The 16,082-nt window shown below is 41.7% G+C and overlaps 1 protein-coding gene across 1 annotated transcript in view; it reads right to left on the reverse strand.

Annotated features, from left to right (window-relative positions):
• The window catches only part of LOC132895247 (volume-regulated anion channel subunit LRRC8A-like), a 79,059-nt gene that overhangs the window by 2,515 nt on the left and 60,462 nt on the right, over window positions 1-16,082 (reverse strand). The window contains exon 6 of the mRNA XM_060935615.1: window positions 8,855-9,160. Within this exon, the coding sequence (XP_060791598.1) occupies window positions 8,855-9,160 (306 nt within the window). The remainder of the gene's footprint in view (window positions 1-8,854; window positions 9,161-16,082) is intronic.

A 16,082-nucleotide genomic window follows, 5' to 3' on the forward strand; every position in this document is an offset into this window, starting at 1 on the left:
AAACAGCAGTTAAAGGTAGTCAATGATTTTAGTGAAAGTTAGTTATTTGATGGCAGCTGTACCAACAGAGCAACTGCCCAAAACATGACACGTGCACTGCCTCGGCTAGAACACTGAAAGGGTGAGCGCTCTCCATTGACAAGCAACATGACTGACAGGCAACGAGAGACGCCTATTTGTCCTTTAAGTTTTGGTGCTAAACGACCCCCCGTGAAATTTATGACTTAAGAAACACGAAGATTAACAGATACTTGGTCAGGTTCATTCTTCCTGTCAATCCTGTGTGCTGTGGCGCATGCGCGCCGAGTGAGCTCCAGCACGCGCGCCGTGAACAAGGCATCTCCTGTTCTCAATTAGTGAACTAAGTGTTGGGCTATTTAAGGAGTGCACTGATGCACATACATCTGCCTCTTTCGCGCACTTGACAGAATACTTCACCCTACAATGGGTGTAGCAGACATGTATCAATTTGCAATCCCATGTCGCTTCCGGGTTTCCTTGTCCCTGCCGCTAGTCTCTTATTTCTGCCGACATACCGATGCTTACCCTCCTACACCCTATGATGGAGAATATCACCTGTGTGGATTCCGCATCCAGTGTGGGGTTCTCTATGATGACTTCCTAGAGCCCAAGCCACCCGATCCCATCTGGGTGCTGGATGAGCACGCAGATGGGTGGGATATCTGATTTGGGTGGAACACCCGTGCCTTCGAAACTCTCAGACTTTCTTTGCCATGCTGAAGTTTATCTATGAATCATTAATACAGGAGGAACCCCTTGAAAATTTTTGGGGAGGGGCAATCAGGCCAGTGATTGACGCAGCTGAGGAGGCCGTTGCTCTCGAGCATCTCCTAAAGGCAACCACTCCAGTGGTCAACTCAGCTGAGGAGACCGTTGCTCCCGAGCTCCCTCCAGTGGCCAACTCAGCTAAGGATGCTGTTGCTCCAGAGCTCCTCCCATTGGCTGATACAGAGACAGGAGAGGAGGCTGTCTCTTTTGAGCTGGTTTCTCAGCCAGAACCAGCACCTGAATCCATGCCTGAACCCATGCCAGCATCTGTTCCTGTGCCAGTGTCTGTTCCTTTGCCATTGCCAGCGTCTGCTCCCGTGCCAGAGGTGGAGCCAGAGTCAGCATCTGCTCCCGTGCCAGAGGTGGAGCCAGAGTCAGTGCCAGAGGCCATGGCAGAGCCCGCTCCTGTGCCAGAGGCTGTGGCAGAGACGGTGCCTACTCCAGAGCCTGCTCCAGAGCCAGTGTCTACTCCAGAGCCCGCTCCAGAGCCAGCATCTACTCCAGAGCCCATTCCAGGGCCAGTGTCAGTACCTACTCCAGAGCTTGCATCTACTCCAGAGCCTACTCCAGTGCCAGAGTCAGTCTCGAGCTGTCTCCAGAGCCCGAGTCCAGTCTCGGGTCATCTTCAGAGCTCGAGCCTGGGTCCAGTCCAGAGCCCGTGTCATTTTCAGAGCTCAAACCCGGGTCCAGTCCAGAGCCCGCGTCATCTTCAGAGCTCGAGTCCAGTCCAGAGCCCGCGTCATCTTCAGAGCTCAAGTTCAGTCCAGAGCCCGCGGCATCTTCAGAGCTTGAGTCCAGTCCAGAGCCCGCGGCATCTTCAGAGCTCGAGTCCGACTCCAGTCCAGGGCCCAAGTCAAGTCCAGAGATCAAACCTACTCCTAGCCAAGAACCCAAGTCATGTCCAGAGCCTGAGCCCGAACCCCCACCGGGGCCCAGTATGATGGATTTTCACTTCTGGAGGGAGCTCTTTGGGAGGGGGTTCTGTCAGTCCTGCACGCTGTGGCACATGCACCTGAAGGTGTGCCTCAGGCTGCGCACGCGCCGAGTGAGCTCCAGCACGTGCGCCATGAACAAGGCACACCTGTTCTCAATTAGTGAACCAAGTGTTGGGCTATTTAAGGACTGCACCAATGCTAAGGTGATACGAAGTATTAAGCCACATTCAGTGCGTATTACCGAGCCTTTTTACCCTGTGTTTGTGGTTTTCCTGGTTCCTCAACTCCTGTTCCTATTTCTAGTTCTCGTTTTGCCTCCGACATACTGTTTGCGCCTCGATCGACCCTTTGCCTGTTTTCTCATTTATGACCTTGCCTGCCGATTTGGACTGCTTGTTTTTGTGTGTGTTTCATGCACTTTATGTATAGATCGCAATTTATTATTAAAGTAAACACTTCTGCACATACATCCGCCTCTCTTGCGCACTTGACACTTCCCTGTGTATAGCATTATTGAAACAAGGCAGTGATGCTGCCAAGAAAACAAGGCTGCAATTTCTGGAAAAAAAAAAAAATTACATAGCTGGTTTGTACTGCATATTGGGAATAAGGAAGCCAAGAGACAGTCTGTGGACGCATTTTTTAAGCATGCTCTGTCAGGTCTCATAAAAATGCTATTTTCATTACCACACATTTCTAGACACAACCACCTACTGTTACTAACATCCTGGAGCACTTCCTCAAACTCAAAACATAAAACATTCAGTAAACAGCAGCCATAATTTCATGGTTGCATGTATTTATGTGCTTCCACTTTGCATAACCTGATCTTAACGATATATGCGTCGAATGTTACCTAACATACTGTACATTTTATTGATTTTTATTTCACAGTAATGAACAAATCATTCTCAATTTACCTTAACAAAAAGCGAGGATGCTATATTAGTGCATCTTTCTAGTAGGGAAATCAAAAAGAGACGAAATTACTAATATGAGACGGCATGTCAGTTTATATCACTGTTAAGTTCAAAATATTTGTGCAACCATCACTCACCCTAGAATCATATGTGATTGGCATATTTACTGTTTTTATTGGCGAAATCCAGCCATTGGGGGTGCATAAGCCTTACTCTTGGTGCCGGTCCCAAGCCCGGATAAATTGGAGAGGGTTGCGTCAGGAAGGGCATCCGGCGTAAAACTGTGCCAAATCTAACATGTGGAATGAAAAGAGAAATACCATACCAGATTGGTCGGGGCCTGGGTTAACAACGACCGCCTCCGGTACTGTTGGTCAACAGGGTGCCGGTGGAAAGTGTGCTACTGTTGCACCAAAACGGAGAAGGAGAAAGAGAGGGGGGAGGCGTGTTAGGAGAGAGCGTGAAAGATGGAAGGGAAGCAGCTTAGAATTGAGGGTAGGAACACTGAATGTGGGAACACTGACTGGCAGAGCGAGAGAGTTAGCAGGTATGATGGAAAGAAGGAAGTTGGACATTTTGTGTGTGCAGGAGATGAGGTGGAAAGGAAGCAAGGCCAAGAACATTGGAGATGGATGCAAGTTGTTTTATTATGGAGTCGATGGAAAGAGAAATGGTGTTGGTATTGTTTTGAGGGGAGAGTTGGTCAACAGTGTGATTGATGTGAAGAGGGTGTCAGAGTAATAGGCATGAAGTTGGAGATTCAAGGAGTGGTAATCAATGTTGTGTGCATGTACGCCCCACAGGTTGGACGTGAGAATGAAGAGAAAGAGTCTTTCTGGGAAAAGATGGATGAAGTGGTAGAAAGTATACTGAGGGAGAAGCGCGTGCTGATAGGAGCAGATTTCAACATACATGTTGGCAAGGGAAACAGAGGAGATAAGGACGTGATGGGCAGATATGGCGTAAGAGAGAGAAATGTGGAAGGGCAAATGGTGGTTGATTTTTCAAAGAGGGTGAATTTGGCGATAGTCAATACATACTTCGAGAAGAAAGAGCAGCACAGGGTGACGTTTAAGAGTGGAGGAAGATCTACACAGGTGGACTACATACTCTGCAGAAGGGGTAACCTGAAGGAGATTGGAGACTGTAAAGTGATGGCAGGGGAGAGTGTAGCTAGACAACATCAAGCGGTCGTGTGCAGGATGAGCTTGAAAGTGAAAAAGAGGAAGCGTGAAATAGTGAAGCCGAAGATTAAGTGGTGGAAACTAAAAGAGGTTGAACATCAGAAGGAGTTTAGGGAAGAAATGAGACGAGCATTGAGTGGTCATGGAAGTCTGCCAGAAGATTGGAATACTACTGCTGTACTAGTAAGAGAGGCAGCAAAGAAGGTACTAGGGTGGTCATCGGGAAGGAGGAAGGAAGACAAGGAGACATGGTGGTGGAACAAAGAAGTGCAGGAAATTATAAAAGAGAAGAGGCTAGCAAAGAAGAATTGGGATGATCAGAGAGACGAGGAAAGCAGGCGGTTATACAGAGAGACGAGACAGAAGGCAAAAAGAGCGGTAGCGAAAGCAGATGCATACCAGGAGTTGTACGAAAGACTGGAGACCAAAGGAGGAGAGAAAGACCTGTACAGACTAGCTAGGCAGAGAAACAGGGAAGCGAGGGATGTACAGCAGGTAAGAGTGATGAAAGATGGAAATGGAAATGTGCTGACAAACAAAGAGAGTGTATTAAGAAGGTGGAAAGAGTACTTTGAGGATTTATTAAATGAGGAGAATTCAAGAGAGAAAAGGTCAGGTTCATTGGAGACAGCAAATCAGGAAGCAGAGTTGGTTAGTAAGGATGAGGTGAGGGCAGCCATGAAAAGGATGAAGACTGGGAAAGCAGTCGGACCAGATGGTATCCCGATTAAGGCTTGGAGATGTTTGGGTGAGACGGCTGTGGAGTTCCTAACGAGATTGTTTAATAAGATCCTAGATAATGAGAAAATGCCAAATGAATGGAGAGTGTGCTAGTCCCAATAAGAATAAGGGAGATGTACAGAGCTGCAGTAATTACAGAGGAATAAAATTGATGAGCCACACCATGAAGCTATGGGAAAGGGTGTTGGAGGCGAGATTGAGAAAAGAGGTAGCAATCTGTGAACAGCAGTACGGGTTTATGCCAAGGAACAGCATGTCGGATGCAATTTTTGCTTTAAGAATGTTAATGGAGAAGTACAGAGAAGGCCAGAGAAAGCTACATTGTGTGTTTGTAAACCTGGAGAAGGCATACGATAGAGTGCCGAGAGATGAGTTATGGTATCGTATGAGAAAAAGAGTGGAGTGAATGCGAAGTATATTAGAGTGGTGCAAGACATGTATGAGAACAGTGAAACAGCAGTGTTGTGTGCAGTTGGAACAACTGAATGGTTCAAGGTGAAGGTGGGACTCCATCAAGGATCTGCTTTGAGTCCTTTCTTGTTTACCATAGTGATGGATAACTTGACGGACGAAGTGAGGCAAGAGTCACCATGGAACATGATGTTTGCGGATGATATTGTGATATGTGGTGAAAGTAGAAAGGAGGTTGAGTTGGGTTTGGAGAGATGGAGGTATGCATTGGAACGAAAAGGAATGAAGGTGAGCAGTAGCAAAACAGAATACATGTGCATCAATGAGAATGGGGATGAGAGTGTAGTGAAGATGCAAGGAGTAGACGTAAAGAAAGTTGGTGAATTCAAGTACCTGGGGTCAACTGTGCAGGAAAATGAGGGCTGCGATAGTGAGGTGAGAAAGAGAGTGCAGGCAGGGTGGAGCAGTTGGAGACAGATTTCGGGAGTCATTTGTGATAGGAAAGTCCCAGCAAAAGTGAAAGGTAAGATGTATAAGACAGTAGTGAGACCAGCTGTGATGTATGGATTGGAGACCGTACCCTTAACGAAGAGACAGGAGGCAAAGTTGGAGGTGGCAGAGTTGAGGATGTTAAGGTTTGCGATGGGAGTGACAAGGTTGGACAGGATAAGGAACGAGCACATCAGAGGGACAGCACATGTGGAGAGCTTGGGAATTAAGCTAAGAGAGATGAGACTGAGATGGTATGGGCACATCCTGAGAAGAGATGCAGAGCATGTTGGAAGGAGAATGTTGAGGATGGAGCTGCCAGGCAAACGAAAATGAGGAAGGCCAAAGAGGAGATACATGGATGTGGTGAGAGAGGACATGAAAGTGGCAGGTGTGGTAGAGAAGGATGCGGAAGACAGGGAGCAATGGAGACAAAAGATCCACTGTGGCGACCCCTAATCGGGAGCAGCCAAAGGAAGAAAAAAAGAAGGAAAATGGCTCTTTTCCGTATTTTGACTGATAACTCGCAACAGTGTGGTCCAATGTTCAAAGATGAGCTTCCTACGCAAAATACATAAAGGTTGGCCAGCATGTAAACAGTCTGAAGAAAGGGCAGGGAAGGAAATAAAAATTCTGTCCAGTTACTTGACTAACATTATAAACTACAAAAGGACAGCATATTTCATCACTACATTAAAATGGTTTATACCACAAGAAAGCTGAATTTTATATTCTGATCAGTAAAAAGATGTTGATACATTTTTTTTATACATTTTAAGTACAAATTGTATTAAATTATTCTTTGACTTTTGCATATTTTAGACCAGTGAGCACAAACATTTTATATCTCCGAACATTTATTTTTGTTGGAAAAGTAATGTTCGAGAAAAATGTTTGTATAGGCAGGTTTCCATTAACCTGCTGAATGTGTGATCTGAAATTGCAAATTAAAAGAACAAGTAACTGTATAAAAGAACAAGTAACACACGTATTTCGAAAAACTCTCAAATATTGCAAAAAAAAAAAGCTGATAAGCTCGCAGGAGGTGATTTTTTTTTTGGACAATTCAACATAGCAACATTTTGCGAATTTGAAATGGAAACTTTTTTTTCTGTTTAAGCCACAGCTACTGTGATGGATGCAATCGAAATCACCGTCCAAACATTTATCAGATCTTGGAGATCGTTGCCATATTTTACTGGTGTAAAATATGCAAGTCAAATAATAACAATTTAATAAAATTTTTACTTAAAATGTCTTAAAAAAACCCTCTTTTTACTGATCAGAATATAAAATTCAGCTTTCTTGTGGTATAAAACATTTTAGTGTAGTGATGAAATATGCTGTCCTTTTGTAATAACTATTGCAAGACAAGAAGACAAAACCAAGCTTTAATTGTGTAACATCACAAAATGGAAACAGATCATTCGCAATAATGTTGAGTTGAATTTATAAATTTAAAAAGTGAAATATAAATCCGCCTGATGTCAGTAAAGAAAGCAAAATTTTACTTAATAGATCACTTCTCAGAGAAAAAAAGATGAAGAAGGCTGGTGAGGGGGAAAAAAATGAAGCAAGTGTGAGTTAAAAGCTTCCAAAAGAACTGTGGCAGATTCTTCAAGATGCTTGGTCAAGCATACAAGCTAATTTCCTTATAAAAGTGCACAAATAATTCCGAAGACTTTTTTAAAGCAAAGAAATATAGAAAAATGTGGAAACAATTCCATTATTTTTGAAGGCATCTTAGTTTTACATCCTTTCTTTGAATGTACATAAGACTTTGCACTGTATGTTATCGTTTCTATAGTAACACGTCATTCACAGGAAGTTTTATGACAAAAAACTCCCATAATATAAGCTTAAGGAAAAGCTGATTAAAAATATTTAAGAACAAAAAGCATAGAGAGTAAGGTGATATTTAGTTAAGAATATAGGAATATATGAAAGCAGATATTGGAAAATATCCAACTTCAGGGTTGTAACAGTAACTCCATTTTCATGCTGGGTTGCACAACACTACTGTCATTGATGATCTTCCTTTAGCACACCATGTCATTTTTTATTCCTTCCATAATGGTTGCAAAATAATGAAGCTATGGAAAATTTCAGATTTTTGTGGCTACTGCCTCACATAGAGGCTGTAGCCACTATGGCATCGTGTTGTAAGAATGTAAGAATGAGTGTAACAATTACACACTACGCTTGCGCAAACACATACATGTGCTCTGATTAAAATGGCCGGTGAGCATATACAATTCGAGTGGCACAGTGGTGTAGTGGTTAGCACTGTCGCTTCACAGCAAGAAGGTCCTGGGTTCGAGCCCAGTGGCCGACAAGGGCCTTTCTGTGTGGAATTGGCATGCGCTCCCCGTGTCTGCGTGGGTTTCCACCGGGTGCTCCGGTTTCCCCCCCAAAGGCATGCAGGTTAGGCTAATTGGTGGCTCTACATTGACCATAGGTGTGAATGGTTGTTTGTGTCTATGTGTCAGCCCTGCGATGAACTGGCGACTTGTCCAGGGTGTACCCCGCCTCTCGCCCATAGTCAGCTGGGATAGGCTCCAGCTTGCCTGCGACCCTGTAGAACAGGATAAGCGGCTACAGATAATGGATGGATGTATACAATTCAGTTCACCATTCAAAATAAATGGACTAGACTAAAGAAATCACTTTCAGATATGTTTATGGCTATTACCGAGGGAAAGTGCGTTCGTATTTTAAAATATACTCCAGGTTGTCCCCCTTTCCTCGCCTTCTTCGGCCAGTGGTCTCATGTGTGATGTAGATGTGACGCACTTCCAAGTTGTTATGGGAAGTTGTCAAAAAGAGTATTGAGACCACTGAGCTCTAATGCCGGGCTTTTTCTAGGAAATAAGAGTTTCGGTCATGGCGACAGAGTGTATGTCAGCCTTGGTTTAGAGGTTTCAGTTTCAAAAACTGTAAGAGATAAGAGTAGAATAATATAAAGTACAGACACTTGGTATATTTTACTTCTGTGATTTTTAAATTGATAATTTTTGGATTACACTTCAATTTGTGGCTACTACCTCATAGAGTAAATATAAATGCTATATTTACTGTATGGACATGGTATCAGAAAACAATTTTATTTATAAGCAGGAGCCACATGTACCCATAGGGTACCTATTTTTACCAAATGTTGATTAAAAAAAAAAACAAGCAAACTTGAAGACATACCTTGACAAAAGAAAATATTTTTAGACTTAAACATCTGTAGAAACCGTGAATCAAGTTTCAGCTTCATCACATTCCCATGAAGGAACCATTTGGCCATGGAGCTACAGAGCTACTCTAAAGTAGATCAATCTTGCTGGGATGTATTTTGTGTGTGTGTGTGTGTGTGTGTGTGTGTGTGTGTGTCCCTCACTCTGTTTGCAGTAACAGAAATGTACTGCAGGTTCTGCAGCAGTCCGATATCCGGGTGGATACTGCTCAGCTTGTTGTGGCTCAGGTCAAGGAAGCGCAGCTTGCGGCAGAAGAACAGCTGGCTGGGAATCCTGTCGATTTTGTTGCGGTTCAGGTAGAGGCGCTCGAGGTTGGTGAGTGTGCCAATCTGGATAGGGATGTAGGCGATCTGATTGTACCAGAGCTTCAGACACACCAGCTGGTGCAGGTGCTGGAAGCTGATGATCTCCTCGATTGTCTTTAGATTGTTGTCCTTCAGGTCAATCTTCTGCAGAAGGGAAAAGGAAAATAAATTCATTACATATCTGGAACCACAGAATCAGGCAATAAATGAATTGAATGGGAATAACATGAATTCTGCATCTTCACTAATTTAAACTGGGGAAAAAAGTGATGCAGTGGTTCCAGTGACAAAAGAGGACAGATGATGACCATGAGGTTGCTAATATTGTTTATTTCCTTCACACAGAAGTGAAGTCAAGAACCACCTACTTTCCTAGGAAGAGGACATTTTACAGGCATTGTAAATGATCACTTACTGGGTTCTTGCCCTTTCCTGAGATATCATGAAAAGAGTCACTGTGATACGTAGATATTCACTGAACCCATGAAATGTCACAGGAGAAGTGTTTAGAGATGATTTGCGTCCAACAATAACTTACAGAACAGGCATCATCCCATAACAGACATTCCCCAGCATGTATAAAGTCATTGGATTAAATTTAAAAATACAACCCCGATTCCAAAAAAGTTGGGACAAAGTACAAATTGTAAATAAAAACAGAATGCAATGATGTGGAAGTTTCAAAATTCCATATTTTATTCAGAATAGAACATAGAGGACATATCAAATGTTTAAACTGAGAAAATGTATCATTTAAAGAGAAAAATTAGGTGATTTTAAATTTCATGACAACAACACATTTCAAAAAAGTTGGGACAAGGCCATGTTTACCACTGTGAGGCATCCCCTTTTCTCTTTACAACAGTCTGTAAACGTCTGGGGACTGAGGAGACAAGTTGCTCAAGTTTAGGGATAGAAATGTTAACCCATTCTTGTCTAATGTAGGATTCTAGTTGCTCAACTGTCTTAGGTCTTTTTTGTCGTATCTTCCGTTTTACGATGCGCCAAATGTTTTCTATGGGTGAAAGATCTGGACTGCAGGCTGGCCAGTTCAGTACCCGGACCCTTCTTCTACACAGCCATGATGCTGTAATTGATGCAGTATGTGGTTTGGCATTGTCATGTTGGAAAACGCAAGGTCTTCCCTGAAAGAGACGTCGTCTGGATGGGAGCATATGTTGCTCTAGAACCTGGATATACCTTTCAGCATTGATGGTGTCTTTCTAGATGTGTAAGCTGCCCATGCCACATGCACTAATGCAACCCCATACCATCAGAGATGCAGGCTTCTGAACCGAGTGCTGATAACAACTTGGGTTGTCCTTCTCCTCTTTAGTCCAAATGACACGGCGTCCCTGATTTCCATAAAGAACTTCAAATTTTGATTCGTCTGACCACAGAACAGTTTTTCACTTTGCCACAGTCCATTTTAAATGAGCCTTGGCCCAGAGAAGACGTCTGCGCTTCTAGATCATGTTTAGATACGGCTTCTTCTTTGAACTATAGAGTTTTAGCTGGCAACGGCGGATGGCACGGTGAATTGTGTTCACAGATAATGTTCTCTGGAAATATTCCTGAGCCCATTTTGTAATTTCCAATACAGAAGCATGCCTGTATGTGATGCAGTGCCGTCTAAGGGCCCGAAGATCACGGGCACCCGGTATGGTTTTCTGGCCTTGACCCTTATGCACAGAGATTCTTCCAGATTCTCTGAATCTTTTGATGATATTATGCACTGTAGATGATGATATGTTCAAACTCTTTGCAATTTTACACTGTCGAACTCCTTTCTGATATTGCTCCACTATTTGTCGGTGCAGAATTAGGGGAATTGGTGATCCTCTTCCCATCTTTACTTCTGAGAGCCGCTGCCACTCCAAGATGCTCTTTTTATACCCAGTCATGTTAATGACCTATTACCAATTGACCTAATGAGTTGCAATTTGGTCCTCCAGCTGTTCCTTTTTTGTACCTTTAACTTTTCCAGCCTCTTATTGCCCCTGTCCCAACTTTTTTGAGATGTGTTGCTGTCATGAAATTTCAAATGAGCCAGTATTTGGCATGAAATTTCAAAATGTCTCACTTTCGACATTTGATATGTTGTCTATGTTCTATTGTGAATACAATATCAGTTTTTGAGATTTGTAAATTATTGCATTCCGTTTTTATTTACAATTTGTACTTTGTCCCAACTTTTTTGGAATCGGGGTTGTAGATCAAGGCAAGGCAAGGCAAGTTTATTTATATAGCACATTTCATACACAGTGGCAGTTCAATGTGCTTTACAGAAGTAAAAGCAAAACAGTAAGCAATAGAAAATAAAATTACATAAAATAAATGGGGAAGAAAAATAATAAGAATTAAACAATAGTAGAAATAAAATAATAAAATGAAATAAAAGTTCAATAAAAAAAAAACACCAGAATAAAATAGAATAAAAGTTAAGTAAAATTTAAAACATGTAGAGACTGTAAAAGTAAAGAGTTTAAAACATGTAGAGATGACAATATTAATAATTTAGCAGAAAGCATCTGAAAACAGCTTGGTCTTTAACCTAGATTTGAAGCTGCCAACAGCAGGAGCATTTTTGATGTCCTCTGGCAGTTGGTTCCATAGCTGTACTGCATAGTAGCTAAAAGCTGCTTCACCACACTTTGTTTTAACAACAGGTTTTAACAGTAAATTTTTCTGCTGCGATCTGGTAGATCTGATTGGGTTAGGCCGCTGCAACATATCAGAGAGGTAATTGGGCCCTGTACCATTTAGAGATTTGTACACCAGCAGCAATGCTTTAAAGTCAATTCTGTAGCTTACTGGAAGCCAGTGAAGGGACCTTAGAATTGGAGTAATGTGCTCTGTTCTTTTTGTTCATGTGAGAACCCTAGCTGCTGCATTTTGAACCAGCTGAAGTCATTTGATGGTCTTTTTTGGCAGGCCTGTGAAAAGGCCATTGCAGTAATCAACCCTACTAGAGATGAAGGCATGTATAAGTTTTTCCAGATCATTTTTTGACATAAGTCCTCTTAGTTTGGAAATGTTTTTTAGGTGATAAAATGCTGTTTTAGTGATTGCTTTCATGTGACTGTCAAAGTTTAGCTTGCTGTCAATGAAAACACCAAGATTTTTAACCATTTCTTTTGTTTTAATCCCCTTTGTGTCAAGAATAGTGGTAATCCTGAGTCTTTCATCTTTTTTTCCAAATAGAATTACTTCTGTTTTATGTGTGTTCAGCTGAAGAAAATTTTGTGACATCCAGTTGTTGATTTGATCGATACACTGGTAGAGACATTCAAGGGGGGCATAATCATTAGGTGATAGAGCAAAATAAATTTGGGTGTCATCTGCATAGCAGTGATACAAAATTGAATTGTTCTTTTATAATTTGCCCAAGTGGGAGCATATAAAGGTTGAATAGTAATGGTCCAAGAATCGACCCCTGGGGGACACCACAGGTCAAGGACATTGATGTTGAGGAACAATTTCCAATGGTAACAAAGAAGCTTCTATCTTTTAAGTATGATTTTAACCAATTGATAACTTTACCAGTCAACCCAACCCAGTGTTCAAGTCAATATAGCAGTATGTTGTGATCAACAGTATCAAAAGCTGCACTGAGGTCCAGTAATACCAGGACTGATGTTTTGCCTGCATCAGTATTAAGACGTATGTCATTTATAACTTTAATCAGCGCTGTTTCAGTGCTATGATTGGCACGAAATCCTGACTGAAAGTTATCAAAACAGCTGTTTGATATCAAGAAGGCAGTTAATTGATTGAAGACAATTTTTTCAAGGATTTTCCCGATGAATGGTAGATTTGATATTGGCCTGTAGTTATTTAATACTGAAGCATCCAAATTATTCTTTTTAAGTAGGGGCTTTACAACGGCTTTTTTTCAGGGACACAGGAACAATGCCAGTCTCTAGGGATGTATTTATGATTTGAAGCACATCTGTAATTATAAGATGAAGAACAGACTTAAAAAAGTTGGTGGGCAGAATGTCCAATTCAGATGTTGAGGAACTGAGATTTTGTACAGTTTTTTCAAGAGTCTCATAATCAATTAAACACAATTCTGACATTGTGTTGAAGTTATCTGTCTGTGTCACTGGTGATTGCAGTTTTTCAATTATTTGCAACTGAGATATATTATGAGCAATATTCTGCCATATTTTATCAATTTTACCTTTGAAGAAGGATGCAAACACATTGCATTTATTAACTGAGAGAAGTTCAGGTGCTAATTGTGGTGGGGGATTAGTTAGCCTCTCTACTGTTGAAAATAGCACACAGGCATTGTTCATATTCCTGTTGATGATGTTGGAGAAGAAAGACTGTCTTGCTTTATGAATTTCATAATTATATTTACAAAGCATCTCTTTATGGATTTGATAATGGATGTGAAGTTTAGATTTGCACCATTTTCTTTCAGTCTTTGTACATTCTCTCTTTAGCAGTTTAACAGCTGGGTATTGCTTCCATGGTGCTTTCTGCTTATCATTGACTCTTTTTTCATCAAATCCAATCCAGTCCCAATCCACCATGTTGGAGGCAAATACCAGCACTGATACTGACAGTATCAGAATGGTGCATAATCATATTTAAAGCTTTTGTATTTTTGTCTTCGCCTGATTTCCAAAACATCTCCTGAATTTCCACACTTTTCCAGGTCCAGATATGAGTGCACAAGATTCCATACTTTTCTAGATTTTCTCAAATCCATCCATCCATCCATCCATCCATCCATCATCTGTAGCCACTTATCTTGTATAGGCTCACGGGCAAGCTGGAGCTTATCCCAGCTGACTATGGGCGAGAGGCAGGGTACACCCTGGACAAGTCGCCAGGTCATTGCAGGGCTAAGACATAGAGACAAGCACTCACACCTACAGTGGTGCTTGAAAGTTTGTGAACCCTTTAGAATTGTCTATATTTCTGCATAAAAATGACCTAAAACATCATCAGATTTTCACACCAGTCCTAAAAGTAGATAAAGAGAACCCAGTTAAACAAATGAGACAAAAATATTATACTTGGTCATTTATTTATTGAGGAAAATGATCCAATATTACATGTCTGTGAGTGGCAAAAGTATGTGAACCTCTAGGATTAACAGTTAATTTGAAGGTGAAATTAGAGTCAGGTGTTTTCAATCAATGGGATGACAATCAGGTGTGAGTGGGCACCCTGTTTTATTTAAAGAACAGGGATCTATCAAAGTCTGATCTTCACAACACATGTTTGTGGAAGTGCATCATAGCACGAACAAAGGAGATTTCTGAGGACCTCAGAAAAAGCGTTGATGCTCATCAGGCTGGAAAAGGTTACAAAACCATCTCTAAAGAGTTTGGACCCTACTAATCCACAGTCAGACAGATTGTGTACAAATGGAGGAAATTCAAGACCATTGTTACCCTCCCTAGGAGTGGTCGACCAGCAAAGATCACTCCAAGAGCAAGGTGTCTAATAGTCGGTGAGGTCACAAAGGAGCCCAGGGTAACTTCTAAGCAACTGAAGGCCTCTCTCACATTGGCTAATGTTAATGTTCATGAGTCCACCATCAGGAGAACACTGAACAACAATGGTGTGCATGGCAGGGTTGCAAGGAGAAAGCCACTGCTCTCCAAAAAGAACACTGCTGCTCATCTGCAGTTTGCTAAAGATCATGTGGACAAGCCAGAAGGCTATTCGAAAAATGTTTTGTGGATGAATGAGACCAAAATAGAATGTTTTGGTTTAAATGAGAAGTGTTATGTTTGGAGAAAGGAAAACACTGCATTCCAGCATAAGAACCTTATCCCATCTGTGAAACATGGTGGTGGTAGTATCATGGTTTGGGCCTGTTTTTCTGCATCTGGTCCAGGACGGTTTGCCATCATTGATGGAACAATGAATTCTGAATTATACCAGTGAATTCTAAAGGAAAATGTCAGGACATCTGTCCATGAACTGAATCTCAAGAGAAGGTGGGTCATGCAACAAGACAACGACCCTAAGCACACAAGTCATTCTACCAAAGAATGGTTAAAGAAGAATAAAGTTAATGTTTTGGAATGGCCAAGTCAAAGTCCTGACCTTAATCCAATCGAAATATTGTGGAAGGACCTGAAGTGAGCAGTTCATGTGAGGAAACCCACCAACATCCCAGAGTTGAAGCTGTTCTGTACGGAGGAATGGGCTAAAATTCCTCCAAGCCGGTGTGCAGGACTGATCAACAGTTACCAGAAACTTTTAGTTGCAGTTATTGCTGTACAAGGGGGTCACACCAGATACTGAAAGCAAAGGTTCACATACTTTTGCCACTCACAGATATGTAATATTAGATCATTTTCCTCAATAAATAAATGACCAAGTATAATATTTTTGTCTCATTTGTTTAACTGGGTTCTCTTTATCTACTTTTCGGACTTGTGTGAAAATCTGATGATGTTTTAGGTCATAATTTATGCAGAAATATAGAAACTTCTCAATGGTTCACAAACTTTCAAGCACCACTGTATGGTCAATTTAGAGCCACCAATGAGCCTAACTTGCATGTCTTTGGACTGTGGGGTAAACTGGAGCACCTGCAGGAAACCCACGCAGACATGGGGAGAACATGCCAACTCCACACAGAAAGGCCCTCGTCAGCCGCTGGGCTCAAACTCAGAACCTTCTTGCTGTAAAGCAACAGTGCTAACCACTACACCACCATGCTGCCCATTTTCTCAAATCCTTTCAGGTAAAACTATGCAAATGGTGCATAGCATACAACATGAAAGATGGGGTGCCATGCACCTCACAAACCTCTCTCAATTCAAAAATTGTCATCATGGTATTCAAAAGTTTGTTTTCACATGAAACTGATGCCTGAAAGTACAGTGAAAATGCTGATAGTCGATCATATGCAGGCACCATTCCAACAGATGTGGCTATTAAAGTGTACAATAAAGGGGGTGGAGGGGTGCATGAGCTACTGATGGAGTAGGACGCGAGTTTGTGGGCTCTTGCTGTTTTTAATTAATATTGTAATTTATTTGCGCTTTTGGTCATACATGTAATCTTCTCTTATTCTACTTAGTGTTTC

The sequence above is a fragment of the Neoarius graeffei genome, chromosome 12 (genome assembly GCF_027579695.1).
Source record: "Neoarius graeffei isolate fNeoGra1 chromosome 12, fNeoGra1.pri, whole genome shotgun sequence".
Lineage (NCBI taxonomy): Eukaryota > Metazoa > Chordata > Actinopteri > Siluriformes > Ariidae > Neoarius > Neoarius graeffei.